Genomic DNA, 21,928 nt, shown 5'->3' with positions numbered 1-21,928 from the left:
TCCTTGCCTTTCCTATATTTTAAAATATTTTCATTTCTTCTCTTAACATCTTTGTTAAAGAACAACGTAGCATTTTGCTTTGTGACACTCTGGAGAACTCCTTGTCATGTCTTTATTTTATACACAGTGGTATTTCTCAAGAGAGGGAAGGGGTAGGTGAAGGAAGAAGACAGGGCTGAAGGCTTGGGTTTGCTTGCAGTTTTACAGATTTAGGCCTACCCCTTTCTGTCTTTTCTTCCCCTCCTTCTCCCCGGCCTCCCTCCTTCCCCATCAATACTTAAAAAATCATTCCCATTCATGTTGTGTGAGCGCACACGCTAGGAGAAATTACGGGGCCTCTGCTCCAGATCACCTTGACAACTTCAAGGCATCCCTGTGCGTGGGGACTGGTGGCAGAGCAAAGTTTCCCAGGCCCCCTGGGGAAGGGGAGGGAGAGGAAGAGAGGAGGCAGAGGTGCTGGAGCCAGTAGCGTGTGGAGGAGAGAGCAGCGAGCAGGATGAAAGGGGCACATACATCTCCTGCAGGACAATGGGGGTTTTGCTGGCTGACTGTGAAAAGACACACTGAGGATACAATGCTTTGTGACACATGAAAGCTTTGGAGATCTTTCCAGAGTCCCATTCAGTTCTAAGAAATCTTGTCAACATCTTAAAATGCAAAGAAAACAGCCCCTTTCATTTTCTCATTCTTTAAAAACAGATTTAAAATAATATTTTAGGCAATTGTTGTTGCTGGTATGCTGGAAACTTTTGCAGTTCTCTGAGTTCCCAATAATTGCAGTGGGAGGGGAGATGACCCAGAAAGTCCCCAGTAAGGGCTTTCAGAGGTGAGCACTTGCTTCCTCCTCATACAGCTTTTGTTCATACTTAGGCCTGTCGTCCTTCTGCTTTGAATGCTTTCTACTATACGTGCCATGAGCAGCTACAGCTCAAGAAGAAAGGAATTGCTGTCCCTGTGTTAAAGCTGAGAAATAATTTATATGATAGCGAGAGCAGGAATGAAACTGAGTGACCTAAAATAAGGAGCCATGTAGTCCCAGCCAGAGTACACACCAGGAGACCAGGCTGGAAAGCAGTTTACAAAGACAGGAGCATGACTCTTGCTTCCCTGACATACCACTTTCACATGGTTCACTACTCAGTCCCAGATCCGTCCAAGAAAAAAACAGGATCACAAAATCTAATCCTTCAAACAGCAATCTTTACTGGTAAGGTATGCCCTACACTGACTCCTAGTGATTTCTGGAGTATAGGAGACTCAAGGGTGAAGTACAAATAAACTGTCAGGTTTGGTTAAAGCACACACAGGTGTGGCAGGAAATCCTCTAAGACTGACAGTGCTTAGTATCTGGTGTTGAATCTATTATCTGTAAAGGGCAGAATGCTGGAAACCAACTGATTCAAAATCTCTGCATTTCTAAACATTCCTACCAAATTGTATAGGTTTGCTCATGTTGTAAAAAAAGTTTAAAAATGGTCTTATGCAACATGAAAAAATGGATAGACCTTTGTTGCTACTTTAGAAAGAAAAAGAACATTAAAAAAAACCCAATTAATACATTAAAAAATTAAATTGACTGACTAATATGTGAACATTCATTTTTCACTTTCTAAGTTATGTTTTAAGTTTCTTATTCATACTTTAAAAATAAAATTTGTAATAAATGCTGTCTGAGATAAATGCTGTACAATTCAATAGCAGATCTGAAATTCTCAAAAAATTATTAACATTATTTCTTGCCTTGGCTAACCATATTTGCATTATTTTATATTTACCTTACCTGAGGACTCCAAAAAAATAACCAATCTTCCATTCATGAGTAAGAGGGCTACAGGACTTCCCATTTGTAAAGTTAAGAAAGCTCTTTGTTACTTGCTAGTGTTTACCATTTTCCTCACAGAATTTCAGAACATAAATGTAAACTTACCATGAAAATTATAATACAGTTTTGCAGGTGGAAAATCTGAGTAGAGAAATGAAGGATCAAATGCTTCAAATGTTGGATTTCCATGTTCAGTTTCTTGCTGTACCAATAACATTTTTCCTTCCACTACAATGGCACACATAAACCAAGAAATTTAGTGTGTGAATCTAGTGATGGAATTCCTTTTGTGCGTATGAATCTTACTGGCTCTAATGGTTTCTGCCAAAAGGGCAGAAAATGAAGAAAGGTGAATTGAAAGGGTAAGTATGAAGCATGTGATTGGTGTAATACTTTGAAGATTTGATTAGAGCCTGGGACACATCCTTGATCTCTGCTACATCAGGGACTAGAGTACTTTCACTGTAGCTCCAATAGAATGTATCTCCTCCTTTAGAAGACAGACAGAAGGATGTTCTATCTACAATGATTTGAAGAACATTTAGTTTTGCCAGGCAATGATTCAAATTTTATATTTCCATATTATTTATATTCCTGCAGTCCACTTGCCTTATTCTAAATGCTTTCTCCTCTGAGACAGATAGCCAGAACAGAAGGTGGTCAAATTTTTTTATATGTTCAAAGGCGGTATCTATATAAATGTGTAGGCAGTCCATGGAAGTATGGGTTAGGCAATTCCATATAGGAGGAAATAATAAAGCTAAAAGATCCTTTCAAAACCCCTTTTTTCATTTAGCACTTTGAAAGCTTGATTGCAACAAGAAGCCTGAGCCCTGGTTTGAGACAGATGGCACAGGCCTCCAGATGGAGTATGGGCAAATATTGAGGAGAAGGAACAGTGGGACATTTTGAGAAGAACTAGCAAGACATAGCTGTGACTGCTGGAAAGAGAAAGAGCATTTCCATTTCTGACAGTCTTCATGAGACATTCCTTCTCAGAGACTCAGAACTCTTTCCCTGACAGAACGGCACCTTCTTTTAAAAAACATATCGCAGCTATTCATCAGTGCAATCTCATGAAAAAAATACTATAGAAGATGCCATAGGTAGCACCCTAATATTCACAGTAGATCCAAACAGAGCCAAGAATTAGGATTAATGTTGCAAGTCCTGCAAGTTTATGGGAGGCACTAAATGTTTATTCATACCTTTATGGTAAGGATTTTCCGAAACAGGTTAGCAGCATTTAATCTGTTTTAAAGTCCCGTGGCTTGGGACAGAGGTAAACTGAGGTAGCCCATTGGGGATTAAAGAAAACTGTTCATATATGTTAATTGTAGCAATCATCAACATCACTCAAGAGTACTCTATTTTCTATCTTACAAATTATGTGCAGCACATTTTTCAGACTGTTGTAACTACACTAATCAGAAAGCATGAATTGTCTCACTGGAATATATAGGGAGTGCCACACTGCATCAGACCAATGATCTTTGCATTTAATGAAGTGTTAAGAAAGCACAGAAAGCAGTAACTCTTGTTATAGAAAATTATGTAACTAGGGGTGGAGTGGGAAGACAGTGACAGAATGAGCTGCAAAAGAGGGACATCTTGCCTTGGGTAGCTTTAAGTGTCCTGGTCATCAAAACTCTTCCCACAGAACTATTTTCATTATGCTTAGGTCATACCCTTTACTCACAACTATATCAGTTGCATGTTGTTGTGCTTAAATTTACTAGGAATTGCTGCCCTGGATAGTAAAGCCTCAGGGAAGATGGGAGTCCGAGCAGTAGTCTACTACATGAGCACTACTATCATTGCTGTACTGATTGGCATAATCATTGTGGTCATCATCCACCCCGGGAAAGGTACAAAGGAAAACATGCACAGAGAAGGCAAAATTGTGCAAGTGACAGCAGCAGATGCCTTTCTTGATTTAATCAGGTATGGCTATGATATTGCACATTTTCTGTACCAATAGCTATGATGGTAATATTTAGATTCACAGAGAAAAAAAGTAGAGAATTTTGAACAGTGACTGCATAAAGTTGCCAAATTTCTTTCAACTGTGTGGTATCAATATCTCTAACCCTTACAATGCTACAAAAGGATACATGGATTTATTTCCAAATCAAGCTGTTGCAGGGGAAGAAACTGCTTTTAATACTGAAAGAAAGACCGATTCTTTCTTTCTTTCATGCACAAAAGAAAGACCTCTGTTTTGCTATCTGCATGGGTCTTTTTTCCTTCTTCCAAAGCACAGACCTTATTACCAAATTCCTCCACTTTTCTTCTAACTTGCAACAGTTTTCTCACTTCACTTGAACCCCTGATTTAGTTATTCGTTTTAATTTTGATTTGTAGCCACCAATCTGGGTGCATCTACTCAATTTATTCAATTATATGAATGGGAAATAACTTCCAGGAACAGGCAAGTAACATGCTTGAAATAGAGGGCAAAGATGTAAAACTTGTTTTCTCCTTGCTCAGAGACTCTGCAATAACTCTTCTATAGAGCTAGTATGCCACAGATGTATTCTAGGGAGTAGGGAAGCTGAGGTTTTGAACTCAGGAGCTTTTCCACAGGTAAAACCACCAAAATTTTTTGTTCCGCTAACCCATTTGGAGAATTTAGAGACACAGAGAAAGGCCTCCAAGGATCGTGCTGCCAGGAAGGGGGACTACAGAAACCTCCATTAAGAGGTCTGCGCTCAGATTCCTCAAGATTTATTCAATTAGGCTGCTTCTAAATCCCTCAGAAATGCACAAAACAAAGAAAACAAAGAAACAAACCCCCATCTGCAACAAATGTACACACACGTGTATGTATGTATTATTATTATTATAGAATATTCAAACATCAGAAAGATTTGGGGTTTAGCCACAACAAATCAAGTGATAAATAATAATCAAGTGATAAATATCATGAAGTACTAGGCTACATAAGAGCAAAAACTATTTGAGAACTCAAAATACATTAAGTATTATTAAATTATTTATTAATCTGGATTCATAAAGCATTAATAAGTACAAAATGAAAAGTGAGTCTTGTCCTATAGAGCTTTGTACATTTAGTAATTTAGTTAATGTACTGCTCCATAACCTGACTTGCTATACAATACAAATACAGAGATTCCAATTGCCAGGAACCATCCAATCCTACATTTCATCCCAGTAAAGCTAACCAGGCCAATGCTACGTGCAACGGTCTACTCACTGTATATGTTACCACATATTTGTCTTAGGATTCCTTCAAAAATTAGCTGGTCAATTCTTTTATTAGCTGTGTCCTTACTAAAGTAATTATTAGCTTATTATTGGTTCTCATGTTACTTTCTTTCTCTTTCGCAGAAATATGTTCCCTCCAAATCTGGTGGAAGCTTGCTTTAAACAGGTAAAAATTTTTTTGTTTTGTTTCCAAATAAAACATGAAGAGGTAAGAAATTAAATGTAACCACATTTGCCTTAGGAATATCACATTCTTGTTAATACCACTTACAGCAGAAACATAACTTACATATGCTGCCAGCTGTCTCAAAAACTCCTGAACTAAACTAACCAAATCTATGCTCTGTTTTCAATCATATTGAGACAACAGTATTTGCTATGAGAAGTGAAGAAAACCAGGCTTGGCAAGTCAAAAAATTATTTTTTTCAAAATGTCAGATTCATATGTTGACAGCAAGGTTCATTAAAGTGAACTCAGGATTTGGTTTTCTAAAACAGTGTTATGTTAAACTGGGAGATACTGAGATATTCACCATCTGTGCAAAGACTGGAAGAATTTCAAGAATGTCATGTGACAAAAAGGTTCGAAAGAGAAGAAAAAATTTTGTGGACATTATCAAAAAAAAGGCAAATTAAGAACTTCTGTCACCTGTGGTAGAAGTCCATAGGAGTACGTTATTATATTGCTTCTCAAAAGCCTCTATTGTTAGCTTGGTCTTAACCTTAGCTGTCCTACAGAGAAAATAACAATAACTAGTTACATTCTTTTTTTTTAAAGGAAGACATTATAGATTCAGTGAAACCTAGAATGTATGTTTCCATAATCAAATTGCTTCACATTGACCTCACAGATAATCTTGAACTGATATTACTTACCAGCTACTGCTGTAGCAATAAAAAAAGCTGAAATGTGAAGGTCAAGAAGAGCATAAAGTACAAACTTTCCAAAGCCAGCTGAGTTACATCTTGCAGAAGAATTGAAAAGAAATTGTAACATTCTCTCTAGTTATATAAACAGAAACCAATAAAAAGGAGTGATTTTCTGCATTAAAGATTTCTAGATTAAAGATTAAAAAGCAAATTAGACCCAGGTCCAAGACTAACAAATGCCATGCCTCTGTCTTCAGCAAGGATGTTGATGAACTCAGTACACTGATGCAGAAGAGCAGTATAGAAATGAAAACCTCTATATCTAAACTAGAAATAAATTCAAAGAATTTAATGTAATAAAGTACCAGAATGATATGATCTTTATCTCAAAATAATGAAATAATTAGGGCATAAAGTTATAGACATAGCAGCAAGTATTCTTCATAAATCTCTCAAATTTGGAAGTTATTATCTAGAGGTCTTGAAAGCAATCAAAGTGCCTTCCAGATTGCAGTTTCAAAAAGATTTGGGAAATTATTTAAGCAGATAACAAGCCATTCGTTTGATCTCAGTTATATTGAAGGATATAAATGCCTTAAAGGAAAAAGTAAAGACTTCATAATAAACAAAAATGAAAAGTACATAAAACAAACAAATTAGAAAAACCACAAAGGTTTCTGAAACATAGTTTGTATGGAGGTAAATAAGATAAAAACATACAAAAAGAAGATGAAATCACTATTCCTGAATTTAAACTGGAAATTAGTTGTTTTTAACCCTACGTTACTTAAAAGTTGAATTCCTGAAAGCATCTTCATTTAGGAGTTATAGGAACACTTCAGCAGTTTTCCAATACAGATCAAAAAATTCTTTTGATAAAGTATTCCATAGCAACAGGAAACTTGGCTCAGTGACTAGCAGTTCTAAACCCATGTTCTTAATTAAAGATGTCCTGTAGATTCAGTTAACATTAAATGTATTGTATTTCTCATGTGCTTTACATATTAAGGGGTTTCTAGAAAACAATTCAAAAATCCAGGACATATTTAGTGAAAGTTTTTACTGACTTTCAGCAGCAACTGAAAAGTACCAGGATTAGTGAAGTACCAGGATTTTAAATTTGTCGTACTATTACTTTTTCAACTTGGTACCAAACCCTAGATTTTTATCTAAAAATTATTTGGTGGTAGTAGATTCATTAAATTAAGATGTGAACTTGCAAGTATGTGTAATATTCATAGGTATCCAGATGATTTTTTATATCCGACCCCGTAACTTTCTTTTCAAAAAGAAAGTTCCATCCATTCAGTCATGCATTTCTCAGAAGATTTATGAACAAGAATGATCCATCTGGCACAAATCTGTTTCTGTAACACTGTGTTTGATGGCCCAAACACAAACCACACAAAACTACCCGTAGCTGTCCACACTCAACAGTGTAATACTGACCCACAGCTTTACACACCTGAAAATAATCACTGGAATATGCACTGCACATTTAAATCACATCTTTGGATAGATCAGATGTGCACATTCTGTCTCACAGCATCTTTAGGCAGGTTTCTTTCCTAGTTTATACTGGAACTCACTGGAAGGTGTGAAAAGAAATGGAACTGCGTGAGGAGCATAACCAAAGCGGGAGTGCTGTTAGGAGGAGTTGGGAAAGCTTTTACAGGATTGCTGCTCGGAGATGAAGAGTCCTGAAGGGAGACTGGAACCTTAGGACCTATCCAGGAAATATCTTCCTATATTTCCTACTGTTCTCCTTTCAGATTAGTCCTTTGGATTCCGTTTCGTGTTTCTTTCCAACTAGACTGTGAGGCAAAGCTGCCGCCCCTTTCTTTTACTCCTCCTCATCCTCCTTCTTTGCACATTTTATTTCCCAGTAGATTTTTTCATCTTGACACTTGACTGACATGAATTTTCAAGTATGATGGAGAGTGGTTTGCTTCCCTCAGGACCCTGGGATGCATTTGTCATGTCCAATAGACCTCCATTCAATTTCATCAGGTGATTCCAAGCCTTTGCTTACAGCAGGAGGGACTTTGCTCCTCCAAATTCCACCTGAACATTCAGGGACTTGAGAGATGGAAAGCCTGACTGCCAGACAATGAAGACCAAGATAAAGAACTCATTGAGTACCTCAGCCTTCTCAGGCTGATTCTTAAACAGCAGATTTTTAATCTAAATAACATGTCTTCTGGTGCTGGTGATTTCCATATGACTTGTGGTTATATTTCCGTATGACCTTCACTATGCACAGATCATTTGAGGTTTTCGTGACTTTTATGAGTAACGAGAGAATCTGAATATATTGACTGCAACTAGATACTCCACATATACCTAAAATTAGATTACTTTGTTCAAAATTTTCTCAATGCCCCTGCATTCACCCCCAGTTTAAGGATATCTGAAGAAATCTTTGGGTTTACCTTGCAGCTCTGGCCACTATCTCTTAGTTTTTCTTTCTTTGCTAAATTAAGAAATGATATCTAGCCTGGGGCTGAGCAGTAGTGAGCAGTCTGCTTATTAAGCAGATACTGCTTCTTAGCTACTTGTTCTTTGTGCTGTGCTCTGGGGGTCTATCAAAGAGCAGAAGAAACGCAAGCAAACTTGTGGAATTAAGAGACAGAATCAATCTAAAAATTTGGGGAGGGTCATTCTGGTGTGAATAGGTAGAACTTGATGCCAGCTGAAGCTTAAAGAACTGCATTCCTTCTGAGATATTTTTGACTACATATTCTTTCCTGAACTCGTCATTATCAAAGGAGTTGGAAGTGTTAATCATACATCCAGAAATTAATACTACCAATATATGGTGTCTATTCCTCATGATAATTTGGGCTAGTTAATATATATTATGGCTTGTGTCATCAGCTCTTAGGCAGAAAATTTAGAATGCTTTCGCACATATCCATATGGAAAACAAAGAAAAAAAACACTTAAGATGGAATATCTCTGTCTTAATTTCTTTTAAATTTTTAGGGTTGCATTTAAGCAAACTTGTTGCTTTTAAAGTCAGTATTGTCTAAATGCAGCATCATCATACAGACTTAGCAAAGACAGTACTAATTACATTATCTCAGAGTAAATTATGACAGTGAATTATGAATTTCCAGAATAGTTACCTTTTCAGCAAGATAAGCCACCAGGATGTGCTGCTGCCAGATTACAATGTTTCTTCCTTGAAGTCCTTCAATAGATCCAAGTCAAATGACTATGTGTATCTTGTATCACTAATAAAAACAATAATGAAAGCATAAACAACTGATTCAATACATTATTCAATACAACAACTATATTGTCTATTTCATAGTGTACTAAGTTAATTAAAATTAATTTTCCAGTTGCTCATTACCACTATGTCTTGTAAAAATGCATTATTTTTGCATTTCACTTGCAGATATGATTTTTTATAGAAAGCTGTTCAAATTAATGCATTCAAATATCACTTATCTTGCTCCTCTACTGTTCTCGATACATGAACTTAAGGAAAAATTATGAGTATTTTGCATCTAAAATCTTACTGGGCAAAAATACCTCTTCCTGGAGACATAATGCTCCAAGTATCCTCAGAAATGACAGGACTTCAGTGATGTTGCCTAGCCCATCACATATTATCAGTGAATGGACGTCTGGTCTCTCTCCTGAGACCCTTAAGCCTACAATTAGCAGTTTTATTTTGTCTAATTTCTTCTATTTCTGAAAGTTGCAAAGGAACAGGAATCAGCCAAATCACAATGTGATATTAAACTGTCAGTTTGAGCTACATTAAAAGCTGGTAACTCTGATTGCCACTGAGATAAGAGATCTGATGAAAATAGGAATGTTATAAAAATCAAAAAATTATTTCTTGCCACCAGTTACTCTGCACAGCAGAAATAATCAACCCTGCTATTAACTCATCTATTTCAAAACACTTTCTAACATTTTGAAGGTGGTTCTTCATCCGGTCACTTCCTATAAGCAGTTGGCTTTTTCACCATTTCACACACAGAAAATATGTTTTGTGGTGGTGTTTTGCCCTTAATGTAATTTGAAAAAGCAATACTAAGAATAAAGCTCAACCTACACTCTACACTGTTTTCCTTAGTAGATACATCCCTTGTGTTTCCTGTATCTGGTCTTCCTTGATTTCTTTTGCTTCACCAGGAAACTTCTCATTACTTTTGATAGACAACTTTGGGCGTAAGATCCACAGAAGGCATATCCACAGGGATGTCCTGGGGCTGAGCCAGCTATAACGAAAGTAAGAGCAGCTCAAGTAAATATTCGAGAGCAAATAAAGTTGCTCTGCTTCCCATTGCTTAGCTTATCATTTTGAATCACACTCTAAATAAGATGTTTCTCCACTGCTCTAGCAGGGGTTCCATAAAGACTATTCTCCCTAGCAATATTTCTGAATACTTAAGTCTGGTGAATAAGGTGAGCGATCAGGTATGACCTACATCTCTGTGGCCCAGTATAGTAGACAAAATGGAAAAGGACTTTGCTGAGTGAGTTCCTAAAATCCACATTATATTTCTAAAGAAACGTAAATAACACAGAATTAAAAGCATGTTCCTGCTGCAACAAAATTAAAGAATGAGCCCCAAATTAAGGCATATTCATATTACCATGTCAAATTCTTTCTAACACAGGTTTTTGAAGGCAAGAATCTTTGTGTTTGATGTAAAGTGTTAGGCAGTATTTTAACATTGCTGACAAGACAGAATAAAAAGCACTTCAATGAGCACATTATATTACATTTCCATTTACACTCTGTTACTTAAAGAGATAACCCCATCCCACCTTCCCTGGTTCTTCCCTGTCAGTCAGTGAGAACTGATTCACCTCCACAGGTTTTACCCAAAAAATGGTGACTTTTTTTGCTTGGTAAGATTTCTGCCACTTTGAAAAGTAGAATTATCTCACTAAGAGATCAAACAAGAACTATCACAGGTTGGATGTGAGTTGGTGAGGCAGTGGTAGTGGGCTTTTCCATGTCAGCCAACTGCTCATAGAGCTCTCAGCTGACTTCTGTACAGCCCAAATTGTAAAAGATTTTAACAAATTTTATTCAAGACTCGAGAGTATCTGACCTTCATGTAGGTTTGTTCTGCTACATATTATTCAGAAACTTTCCATAAGTATCCTGCAGCAGGTTTTATTTGACATTCTGAAAGACTTAGAGCCTTTAGAGGGATACCTCAAATATGTTGGAAGGGGTGCATAAAACTATTGAGGTGCAGAAAGTAACATCAAATCAGGCTAGTGTTGAAAGATGATGATACTTAGGTTTCCCATCCTGGTCATAATTAATTCATTTCACTCAAGTACTTCTGAAGTGTTCAACAGTCTCCAGATATCAGTAGAGATACTTAAACTTGGGGACATAGTTCTCTTTTCTTGGTAGCTCCGAAACAATAAAAATCCAAACCTTGACACCAGTATTCTGCTGCTTTAATGGACTAATTAGCATCCTGAGATACATAAGAAACATTATACTAGTGATATTCAGCATGCTTTATGCTTTGGACAGGACAGCAGGGCTTTTTGAGCCCAGATAGAAATATTTGGGATGTAAATTTCTCTTTGGCAAAACATTAGGGGGTGAAAGACTGGTTTTCAAAGCACACATTTAGGACCATATTGATATTTAGAAATCCATTTGTCTGTTCCATAATGGAACTATTTAAAGTATAATTATTTCCTTAATTAAGAAGTGTGGTGACTTGTACTGCAGAGTAAACTAATGACTTTGCCATAACAAAGGAAAAAAGAGGTATGCTGTATTCAAGTTAGCTTCAGTCTAATTTTTTTTAACACAAAAAGATGAAGAAATAAAGAAACTCCAGAGCACAAAAAAATATTTTTCACTAGCCAAAAAAAAGACTATAAAAGGTTGGAATTTTGTTGCAGGGAAAAACAGCAATTTATATAAAACACAAACTAAGAATCGATAGTTTTATTACCAGATACAGGAGCATGACAAATCTGAATCTTTTGCAGATGACTTTGGCCTGTTTATGAGAAAATGATTTCTAGAAGCTAAAACTAAACATTTAGTGTTAGAAGTTATTACGAATTTTTGCTGCTTTCAGGAAATCCAAATTTTCATCATAGCACATTTTACCTAAAAATATTAAGCAAAAAATTCAAATGTCCTACAATAGTAAATAACTATTTAAATTGTGATGATTTAATAATAATAAAAACAGTAACTTTGTTTGCTATGATTCACTGAATTTCTATCTTTCTTTTATTTTTGTTTCAACAGTTCAAAACCAATTATGAAAAGAGAAAGTTTAAAGTAACTATTCCATCCAATGACACATCCACGGTGACTTCCATAATCAGCAACGTGTCAGAAGCAATGGAAGCTCTCACCCGAATGAAAGAGGAAATAGTTCCTGTTCCAGGTTCTGTGAACGGAGTGAATGCCCTTGGCTTGGTGGTGTTCTCAATCAGCTTTGGCCTGGTGATTGGGAGCATGAGGGAGCAAGGTCAGGCATTGAAAGACTTCTTTGATAGCCTTAATGAGGCTATCATGAGATTGGTAGCTCTAATCATGTGGTAAGTGCCTCTTCCATAAATTCCTTTCTAAGCTACTAAACAATATTTTTTCATCACAGTTCGGCACTGGGCACTGTTTGGCGGAAAGTCAGCCAATAAGATTGTATCTACCTTGTAGCTTTTTTCATGAGTGAGCTCTAGAGCTGTAACTCTCTGTGACAATAATTCGCCCAAACACACCAGCTCTTTCAGTGGGTTTGCTTTTGACATGAGAAGAATCAGGGTCTATGGCAGAAGTTTCTACCCTTTTACAGAGGTATTCTATGTCTTCATAAAGATAGCGATCACAGCGTAAGATGTTGAAGTTTCATTATATCCTAATCTGAATTCATTAAAGAAAACCAACAAACTTCTCCCATAATCTTATTTCTACACAGCAAAGCCTTGTTATCATAATTTTCCAGCACAGCTAGTTCCTGTAGTTGTGGGGTGTATCCATACGTCCTTGCATTGTAGCTGCACTGCTCACACATACACATAATTTTCCTGCTTTCTTTATCGTTTCTTTATTTCATACCTTTTCCCTCAAGGTATGAAATCTTTTCAAAATTCTTTTCATTATTCTCCAGGTAGGTTAACTAAGAAAAGAAGTAACATCTTCTTGCCTTCTTTACTACAGAAAAAACCAAATCAACTCGAAGAGTCTATCCAGGAGCAGACACATATACAGCCACACTAGATATGAAACCAAAATAAGTATATTTGCTCCAATAACTAAAATCTTTTCTCCTTCACAAGCACATTTAAAATTATAAAGCAGAGGATTCAGATAAATTTCCGCATGGACATGATGGCGTAAAGGGGAGCTGAGATACAGTGAATAGATTCTGTTCTGTGGTATCTTACTGTGAGAAGACAAGTGAACATTTATAGTAATAAGGCTGTACCTAAAGTAGTGCTGCAGCAGAATTATGTTCAAGTTTTATGCCCAGCACCAGCTCTTTTTTCACCTCTAGCTGTGCTTCCTGATAGGGAAAACCTGTTCATCCCATCTGTGCTGCTGTCCCACAATGCAGCCAACATTTGTCATACAGATTTCTTCATGCTGATGATGAACATATTTATTCAGTGCCCCACTGGATGGAATGTAACACAGCCAGAAGTGATGCCTGGAAAATAGAAGAGATCTTCCCAACAACATTAGAGTGAATAGAAAAACAAACCTCTAGTTGAAACCTTTCAGGTACACAATATGGCAAAAATCACACTTGGTATACACAATTTTTATAAGGTTAGTCAATTAGTATACCTATCATACACCGTCCAATTAAAAGGTTAGTTGGCTAGGTTATAATTCCTGGGGTCCTGCCCCACTAAAAGAAGTCCAGAGGTTTCTTTTATCCCACTGTTGTTATATCTGGTCCAGATTCTGGTTGGAAAACAGAACATCCTTGTAGTTGGTTGTCTTCTTGGAATAAGACTGAACAATATTTAGGAATGCATTAATGAGGTTAGCTTCTTGCTCCTAAATGTAGGGAGAAAGATAGGAAAAATACTAAAAGCTACAACCATGCTTTAGCAAACTACAAAGCTACAAATATATGGAAAATATAAAAAGCTAAAAATCTTGGGCATCAGAAGCCGCTTGAAACCTTCAGAAGTTATCAGACTTCTGTGCAGGTTCCTTCCCCAACAGCGTGGGAAACAGCACTGGAATAGAACCGGGTGCTTGGCATAGTCTACACATATGTTGGTAGAGTCTTCATTCACACAGGCAGAATTGTAACAGAATTGGCTAAAATAGCTTTTAAACTACACCTGAATTCCAAGGAGAGTTCATTTCCCTGCCTGTCTAAAAGGTGATGCTATTTCAAGATTTTATACATCTTGAAATCCTTACCAGATGTTGAATCCATTGAACCCCACCAGAAACATTCACTGCTGTGGTTTAATCCAGGTTGAGCTGTTCAGAGTTGAAAAGTTCTTGAACTGCTTCTGAATAGGAGCATCCTAACAGTGAAATTCTGCATTTGTGCATATAAACACAAACAGTATGGACGGGGGGCCGAATCTCTACTTTGTTTTGTAATCCTATTTTGATTTCTTGTTTGCAGGTATGCTCCACTTGGAATTCTCTTCTTGATTGCTGGAAAAATTGTTGAGATGGAAGATATGGGTGTGATCGGTGGTCAGCTTGCCATGTATACTGTAACAGTTATCATCGGTTTGCTAATTCATGCTGTCATTGTCCTACCTCTTCTCTACTTTGTGATCACTCGTAAGAATCCATGGGTATTTATTGGAGGCTTAATCCAAGCATTAGTCACAGCTTTGGGAACATCTTCCAGGTATAAAACAGTATCTTAAAGCCATATTGTTTTTATAGTATTACTAGTTTAAGAAACAATTTTGCCTAATGTTTGGTGAACTCTGTATTCACTTGGGCACTGTATTTCAGTTCTGCTGCTCTCTGATACTGGCTTGAACTCTGTTTTCTGTAAGAAACCCTGAACAGGATGAAGTTATTCTGTTTGGTGATGCAGACTGTATGGCCAGAACCGCTGTAACTTTGGTCAATCTTGGTGTTTGCTATTTTAAGTAGTTTGTAATGGCCTGATAATGAAGGATAGAGCTGGAAAAGGATATGCATGGCCTAATGGAGCAGCAAAGAAAAGTCCAGAGGGGATTCCTATCGGCAGCTGACATTCTGTGCCCAAAATCCTGATAGAAAATTATGGATACAGAACCTACAACAGAAATGTCACTTTTTCTCTTTGGAGATGGTCATAGATATGTCATAGGAATTTAAAAAACTGTTTGCATGTGTGACAGAAGGAAACATTATTACAATAAAGTGTATGTTTCTATACCATTTGACCTTTTGTAAAACAGCTTCCATTTTAATAGATTTTAAAAATGTCTCCTACAGATGGGGGATTTCAGTTGGAGATTCTGTAATGCTAAATTTGAGTCCTTGGTGTTTGAGATTATTTTGAAGTAAAAACCTAGGCTGATGCAAGACAGCATACTGTACTGCAAGTGGATTTAAAAACCATTTAAAATTCAACTGTAAGATGACAGTCAGCAAAGATATTTATCTAACACAATCTGCCACAGCCCCTCTTTATTTTTTGCCAGTATTTTATAGATGCTGATAGAGTTTTCAAAGACTACAAAGTCTGTTACGTAGTTAGCAATGAGGGTTTCACTGGGATCAAGTAACCTGAATTGCTGTGTCTTGAAAAACCTCTTTACTTTGGTGAGATCAGATGCAGAGATACAGGCCTGGCTTGGACAGTTAACTTTCTTCATAGCAGCTCATATAGTGACATGTTTTAGATTTGTGGCCAAAGCAACAATGATCACACGCTGACATTTTAGCTGTTGCTGAACAGTATTTGCACAGTATCAGGACCTTCTTTGTCTCTCACTCTGCCCCCAAAGTGAGTTGAAGAGCTCACAGTGGGCTGGGAGGGCACACAGCCAGGCGGATGAACCAAACTAGGTAAAGAGATATTCCATGCCACATACATCATGCTCGGCAATGAAAGGGGAAAGAGGATTTTAGGAGGCTGGCCACCTATTACTTCATAACTTGCTGGCCACTGGTCTATCCGTGGGAGGTGGTGAGTGGTGCTTATGTATCGCTTGCATTGTTTCGATTTCTTTTGCTCTTCTTCCAAACTTCTCCCTCACTTATTAAACATTTTTATTCTCAACCCTTCCATTTTCTTGCTGTTACTGTTCCTTTCGGTTTTGTCTATCCCATCTAGGTGTGGAGGCAAGCGAGTGGCTGTGTGGTGCTTAGCTGCCTAGTGGTGTTAACCCATAGGAGCAAAAATAATGCAACCATTTATCAAAATGCCGTTTCCAGGGAAGCCTGCAAATAAATAAGAGAAAACATGCTTTTTACTGAAGGTTTGAATAGCCCGTTCTGTATACCTTCAAGGAAACAACATTTAGGGATGATTCAATCACAGCTCCATGACTCAAAAGTGAGAAGCAGGAATTTTAAATAGATCCCTGTGCCTGGCAGAAGAACCTTGTGTCATAACACTGAATTTAGGCATTTTCAGACTAGGGATTACATAGAGAATGGCAGTAACTAACAGCTGGAAAAAGTTTCTAAGAGCATTAGGAGAACCCTCATCATTAGAAATGCTTAAATTCATGATTTGCATTTAAAAATTGTTCTGGTAGAACACATAAAAACTAAGACAGAACAGTCTCTCTCGTCATTATAATGTGTGACACTCCTCTCTTTCCCTCCCTGTGGAATTTATATCATATATTATCCTCTTTCTTTTTGTTTCAGTTCTGCAACACTACCTGTTACATTTAAGTGTCTGGAAGAAATAAATGGAGTGGACAAACGAGTTACAAGATTTGTACTCCCAGTTGGTGCTACAATTAATATGGATGGAACTGCTTTATATGAGGCTTTGGCTGCAATTTTCATTGCACAGGTCAACAACTTTGATCTGAACTTTGGGCAGATTATCACAATCAGGTATGGAAACCACTGTTACCTACATTTGATAAAAAGGACCTTTGTGATGACCCCTTGCTGGTTTATGTGGGATTAAACATAAGTATCTAGAGCTAAAAACAAGAACTGTTACAGTATCAGATTACCTCTACTTTACATCTTCTGCACACAAAAGGACCCCCAGAATGTATAGTCCTTCAGATAATTTTTTAACAAAACTGTAACATGACACACCCATTACTGCACTTAATAAAGACAACAAGAACAGGTTTTAATTCATTTCAAATTTTTCTTTCTTAAGAACTCATGCAGCTATTGGGACTACAGTCTTATAATGAGTATCAGGTAGTTTATAATGCATGTACAAAGCTGAAGCATAAAATCGTCACAATGTTACTGCTAGGAGAGGTAGTGTTTTCCAGGCGTCAGGATACAAACAGGGCTAGCTGTGTAAGGAGCAGTAATACATTTTTATTACATCAGCTGATAGAAGTGGTGAAGACAGGTTATGTTTTCAAGCACACAAGCCTTCTCGTTTGAAACGGAACAGCAAACAAATCACTAGTTAGCATTTAATGATAACTGATCCGCTTTAATTTCAGTATGTTTATCACGGTTTAAGGAAAAAGGGTGATGGGTACATGTGCAGAAAGGAAAGTCAGCAAGGAGACACGAGAGCACTGTGGGACAAAGACACATACCTAGCACTCAGGAACACTGAAAGTTCATATATAGTTCTTCTCTCCATAAAACCCTCCAGTTTATTTCAATATTCATTAACATAAGGCAAAGCTCTGCCTTCACCCTCCGAGGCAGTTGTTTCATACTCATTATTACTAGAGCTGCTCCCTGGAAAACCACCTGAGAAAACAAATTCTTCCTAAACCGGGTGTGAACAAGCATATTTTTACTAAGTCAGTAGACTGTATGACTCAGGTTTTCTGGCAGTTTTCTGTTTTCTGATGGCAGAAGGCCAACTGCTGGAGGACAGAGACTTCACCTGGCATGAAGTTACAGTGAGATGGACAGAGAGCAGAAGTTCTTGTGTTAGATCTGCCAGGACAGAACTACCTCCTCAGCTTTTTCTTTTAACGTGTTTGAGCTTGTGGAGTGAGTTTTCTCAATGGGTGGGGACATGTAACTTTAAAGTTTTTGTCTGGCCCTTGGCATCTAGTAGGGATTTTACCACCTAACAAAATCATGTTTCAAGTTTCTGGATAAAGGTTTACTGAAACACTTCGGATCAAGAGTCATACTCCTCTGCAGCCATAGGGTGTTCAGATAAGGGACTAGGCTCATGTCTTTATTTACTACTAAGCAAATGCCTTCTCGTTTTACATCTGGTTTTAAAGTTTGACAGATGATAAGGAGAGGCTTTTTTACTGTTAATTGCTCTTGCCATCTCTTTGCACAGCATCACTGCTACAGCTGCCAGTATTGGGGCTGCAGGCATTCCTCAAGCTGGACTGGTCACCATGGTCATCGTGCTCACATCAGTAGGTTTGCCTACAGATGATATCACTCTTATCATTGCAGTGGACTGGTTCTTGTAAGTATTTTTATGGAGTTGCTGAAGGCTTAGACCATATTTAGCAGTGAAATAGCCTGGGGCATTCTGGCTATAATACAATGTTTTGCTGTAGAGGGAAGTTGGATACAAATACTAAAAAGAATCACTATTTTTTGCTGTTAAGGTATTTTCTTAGAGCAGATGATGAAGGACATTGCTTAATGATGGTTCCTTTTGCATGCAAAAAGTTTACTTAGAAACCTGTATTGTTAGGATACTAAGAAATCTTTCAGATACACTGCAATTAAATAAGCAAAGAATTGCTTTAGTCTTTTATTTTTTGTAGGATGGCAATGAAAACTTTTCAATCAATCAGGCTCAGAACTGGATCAGATCCAACAGCCTTGCTGACTATCTAACCGAGGAAAGGCTCATCTGTCTACCCCATGAAGACAGAAATGAAAAATAATTGTGTTACTGCCACCACAAAGTATTGCCCCTCAGTTTTTCCATTCATCTATCTGTAGACATACACCTTTAGATATAGATATATAGATATATATATATTCCCCTAGGTCCAGGAAATAAACCAAAGGAAGGGTCCCTCCAGCCCCTATTTCAATTAACACTTATTATTTAGCTTTTTCAGGGCTTTTACCCTTCAGTCTTCTCAAGTGTTCCTTGAAAGAAGTTGCCTGTGTTGTTATCAGATCATAATGTCTTCAAGTTGTTATCTAACCACCTGATGTAGCTGCTTACCTACTGACACTGCCAGTCACTCCTCGCCAAGACGCCTCCTGCATCTCCTGGGCAGAGCCCTCTGAGAGGGATGAATTTTTGTAGTTTAATTTGAGTAATTCTTGCACAATTCCACCCTAAATTACACATCATAGTTTGTGGTCAGCAGACAAACAAACCTAACAAGGTAGATTCTTGCTGGCTTACATGTTCATAGGATACTCTTGCTCTTGATACCCAAGAACATCAAAATGCGTCCAAGAAGCCATAAGCTCCCTTTGCCATCCTCACCATGTGACTGTTTCTTGCTGTGAAGTTGCTAAGAGTATTAACATATTTTGTGACTCCACATCCCACTATATTTGTTAATTTCCATAGAAGAAATCATGGTATTAACAGTTCAGATAAGTGAATGCACATAAAACAGGTGACTCACCTAGTGGCTGCTTAAGGGCCAATTTAGCAGCTAGTCTGCATGCTTCCTTGAGCAAGGGATGAAATTAACTCACTACTTTTTCCTTAGGGATCGTCTCCGTACCACTACCAACGTCTTGGGAGACTCCATTGGAGCAGGAATTGTTGAACATTTATCACGGCATGAGCTGAAGAACAGGGATGCTGAAATGGGTAATTCTGTGATAGAGGAGAACGAAATGAAGAAACCATACCAACTGATCTCGCAAGAAAATGAGAATGAGAAACCAGTAGATAGTGAAACCAAGATGTAGGCTAAAGAAAGCGTGAGTTCAATGCTACAAGTGTGAGAAAACACACACTTTTTCCGGCAATTTATGTCTTGAATTCACCAGCTTCAACTATTCCTTGATTTCTCCCTTTATGCTCGCACTGGAAAGAATTAATGAAAATATATTCCAAACTAGCAGTGATCATGGTATATGTTGGCTTCCCACTTAAAAAAAAATTAACAGGCAACAACACTGGTCCTGCTAGACATATGCTAACTGGGGATAAAAAAAGAGATTGTGTATATGTTACTCAGTCCTGTGAATCTTTTTTTTTCTTTTTTTTTTTATGAACTGGAAAGCAAAAAAGATAACAGAGCCTGAAAATGGTTTTATTTTTTTAAACACCTGTTGCAACATACTAAACATCTATAAACACACAATCAACACTTCTAACTTGATAACTGCATCCAGCTAAGTAAATTAACAGGACTTTTGGTATTTTATCTGATTTTCTTTCTCTAGTGTTATATTATTGTTCAAATACTAGCAGGACAATAAAAAGCAGGAGATTAATTGAGGGGATAAAAAGGGGGAAGATATATAAATAAAGAAAAGAAAATACCCCCAAATCAGCACTTTTACCAGCTGAGATGAAATATTTCTGAGAAAGTTATTTTATCTAGACAGTTTTTCAAATTAGTTTCAGCTGATCTTTATAAAATTTAGCCTAGTTGGCTCCCACTGGCTCTCAAACATTTGCATATGCATGTATGTATTTCCAATCTGGATTTGCTCCCTGAATTTCAACATCACAACCCAGTTAAACAATCTGTGTGTGTAAGTGTTTGTAAGAGCAAGGCCCTGGTCTGGGACAGAAGCTGTGTCGTCATCCGTGTCTGGATAAAAAAATTTGCACACTTTGGATGCACTAATGAGCTACTTAATAAGCAATTGTAAGAAGGCAATGCCAGCCTTCTGCAGAAGGTGCAGAGGGTGAGATGTTCAGATCCTAAATGGGCTGGATTCTGAATCTGAATTCCTGAGACCAGCAGAGGTTTTCTGATTGGAAACCTCCCAAATTCTTGATCCACTAATAAATTATAGAGGTATTAACTGGACTCACATTTTTCCACCTGGAGAAGGCTCCCTATCTTAATGCGAAATTCTGAATTCCTAGAGAGTTTATCAGTAGCACCTGAAAAAGAAGAGAAAAGCCTTTAGAAAATAAAACTAATGGGTGCTTTTGTACGTTTTATTAGAAAAAGATATGCAAATTGAAAAATAATAAATATTATAATATATGTTGAAATTTTAATTAGAAAGGATTTTAAAATGAAATATTGTAGGTAACTTTCAGGAAATAGATAAGGAAAGAATGAAGAAAGGGAAACAATGCACTTGTAATACAGTGGCTTTTTTGTTCAACTCGAGATTATTCCCTGAAGAAGCCCTTTTCTAGAAATACAAGTTAAGTACTTTTTCCTTTTTGCCTTGTATTATTAGAGTGATGCCTTTTCCTGATCTTAAAATCAAGAGTCAAACACAGTTAGAAGGGAAAAAGGGATTTTACCTTGGTATTTATTTTAAGGATCCCTAGGTGCACACATCCAGGTGGAATGCACTGAAATGCACCCCGCCAAAAGATGGGGTATAACATTATAGGTTTTATTAATTAGCATATCTATCAAAAATTCCCCAACGAGAATGAGCCCCCCCTCCCCAAGGAGCCTTCCCCTGAATGGTTCTACCTTAGTTTACAGAATGTGTTCTGGAGAGGACCTTGGGGTCTGGGGCACACTGATCCCTAGCTACGAAGCTTCTAAAATGTTTAGTCTCTTAGCTGAAAAAACAAGTGCAAGAATGTAGGCAAAAAGCACTAAGAATACAGAAGCTGTAAAAAGGTATAACAGGGGTATAAAAGAAAAAGCAAAAAATCTTCATGGCATCAAGAGAGGTTAAACTGGAAAGTTTCATAATGTAGAAACAGTTGGGAGAAAGAAAAAATATTAATGGACAGGCACAATAATGTTTAATGATCTGTTTTATTAAAATACCCAGTTTTCTTCTTTATCCCTCTCCTTGCCAAAATA

General features: G+C 37.3%; 1 protein-coding gene across 4 annotated transcripts in view; it reads left to right on the top strand.

The window, feature by feature from the left end:
* The window catches only part of SLC1A3 (solute carrier family 1 member 3), a gene marked incomplete at both ends in the record, with an annotated part of 59,351 nt that extends 39,471 nt beyond the window's left edge, over nucleotides 1–19,880 (top strand). For 2 of the 4 annotated variants that reach the window (XM_082301370.1, XM_082301368.1), the window contains 7 exons: nucleotides 3,562–3,766; nucleotides 5,174–5,216; nucleotides 12,180–12,475; nucleotides 14,530–14,763; nucleotides 16,731–16,925; nucleotides 18,319–18,453; nucleotides 19,676–19,880. In XM_082301370.1, coding sequence (XP_082157496.1) covers nucleotides 3,562–3,766; nucleotides 5,174–5,216; nucleotides 12,180–12,475; nucleotides 14,530–14,763; nucleotides 16,731–16,925; nucleotides 18,319–18,453; nucleotides 19,676–19,880 — 1,313 coding nt within the window. The remainder of the gene's footprint in view (nucleotides 1–3,561; nucleotides 3,767–5,173; nucleotides 5,217–12,179; nucleotides 12,476–14,529; nucleotides 14,764–16,730; nucleotides 16,926–18,318; nucleotides 18,454–19,675) is intronic. The other 2 variants (XM_082301369.1, XM_082301371.1) reach the window with 2 other exon arrangements.
* Between the last annotated feature and the right edge of the window lie 2,048 nt (nucleotides 19,881–21,928).

Source organism: Coloeus monedula (assembly GCF_965178545.1).
Source record: "Coloeus monedula genome assembly, chromosome: Z".
In the NCBI taxonomy this organism is placed as follows: Eukaryota; Metazoa; Chordata; class Aves; order Passeriformes; family Corvidae; genus Coloeus; species Coloeus monedula.
This window is presented reverse-complemented; position numbering and strand designations above follow the sequence as displayed.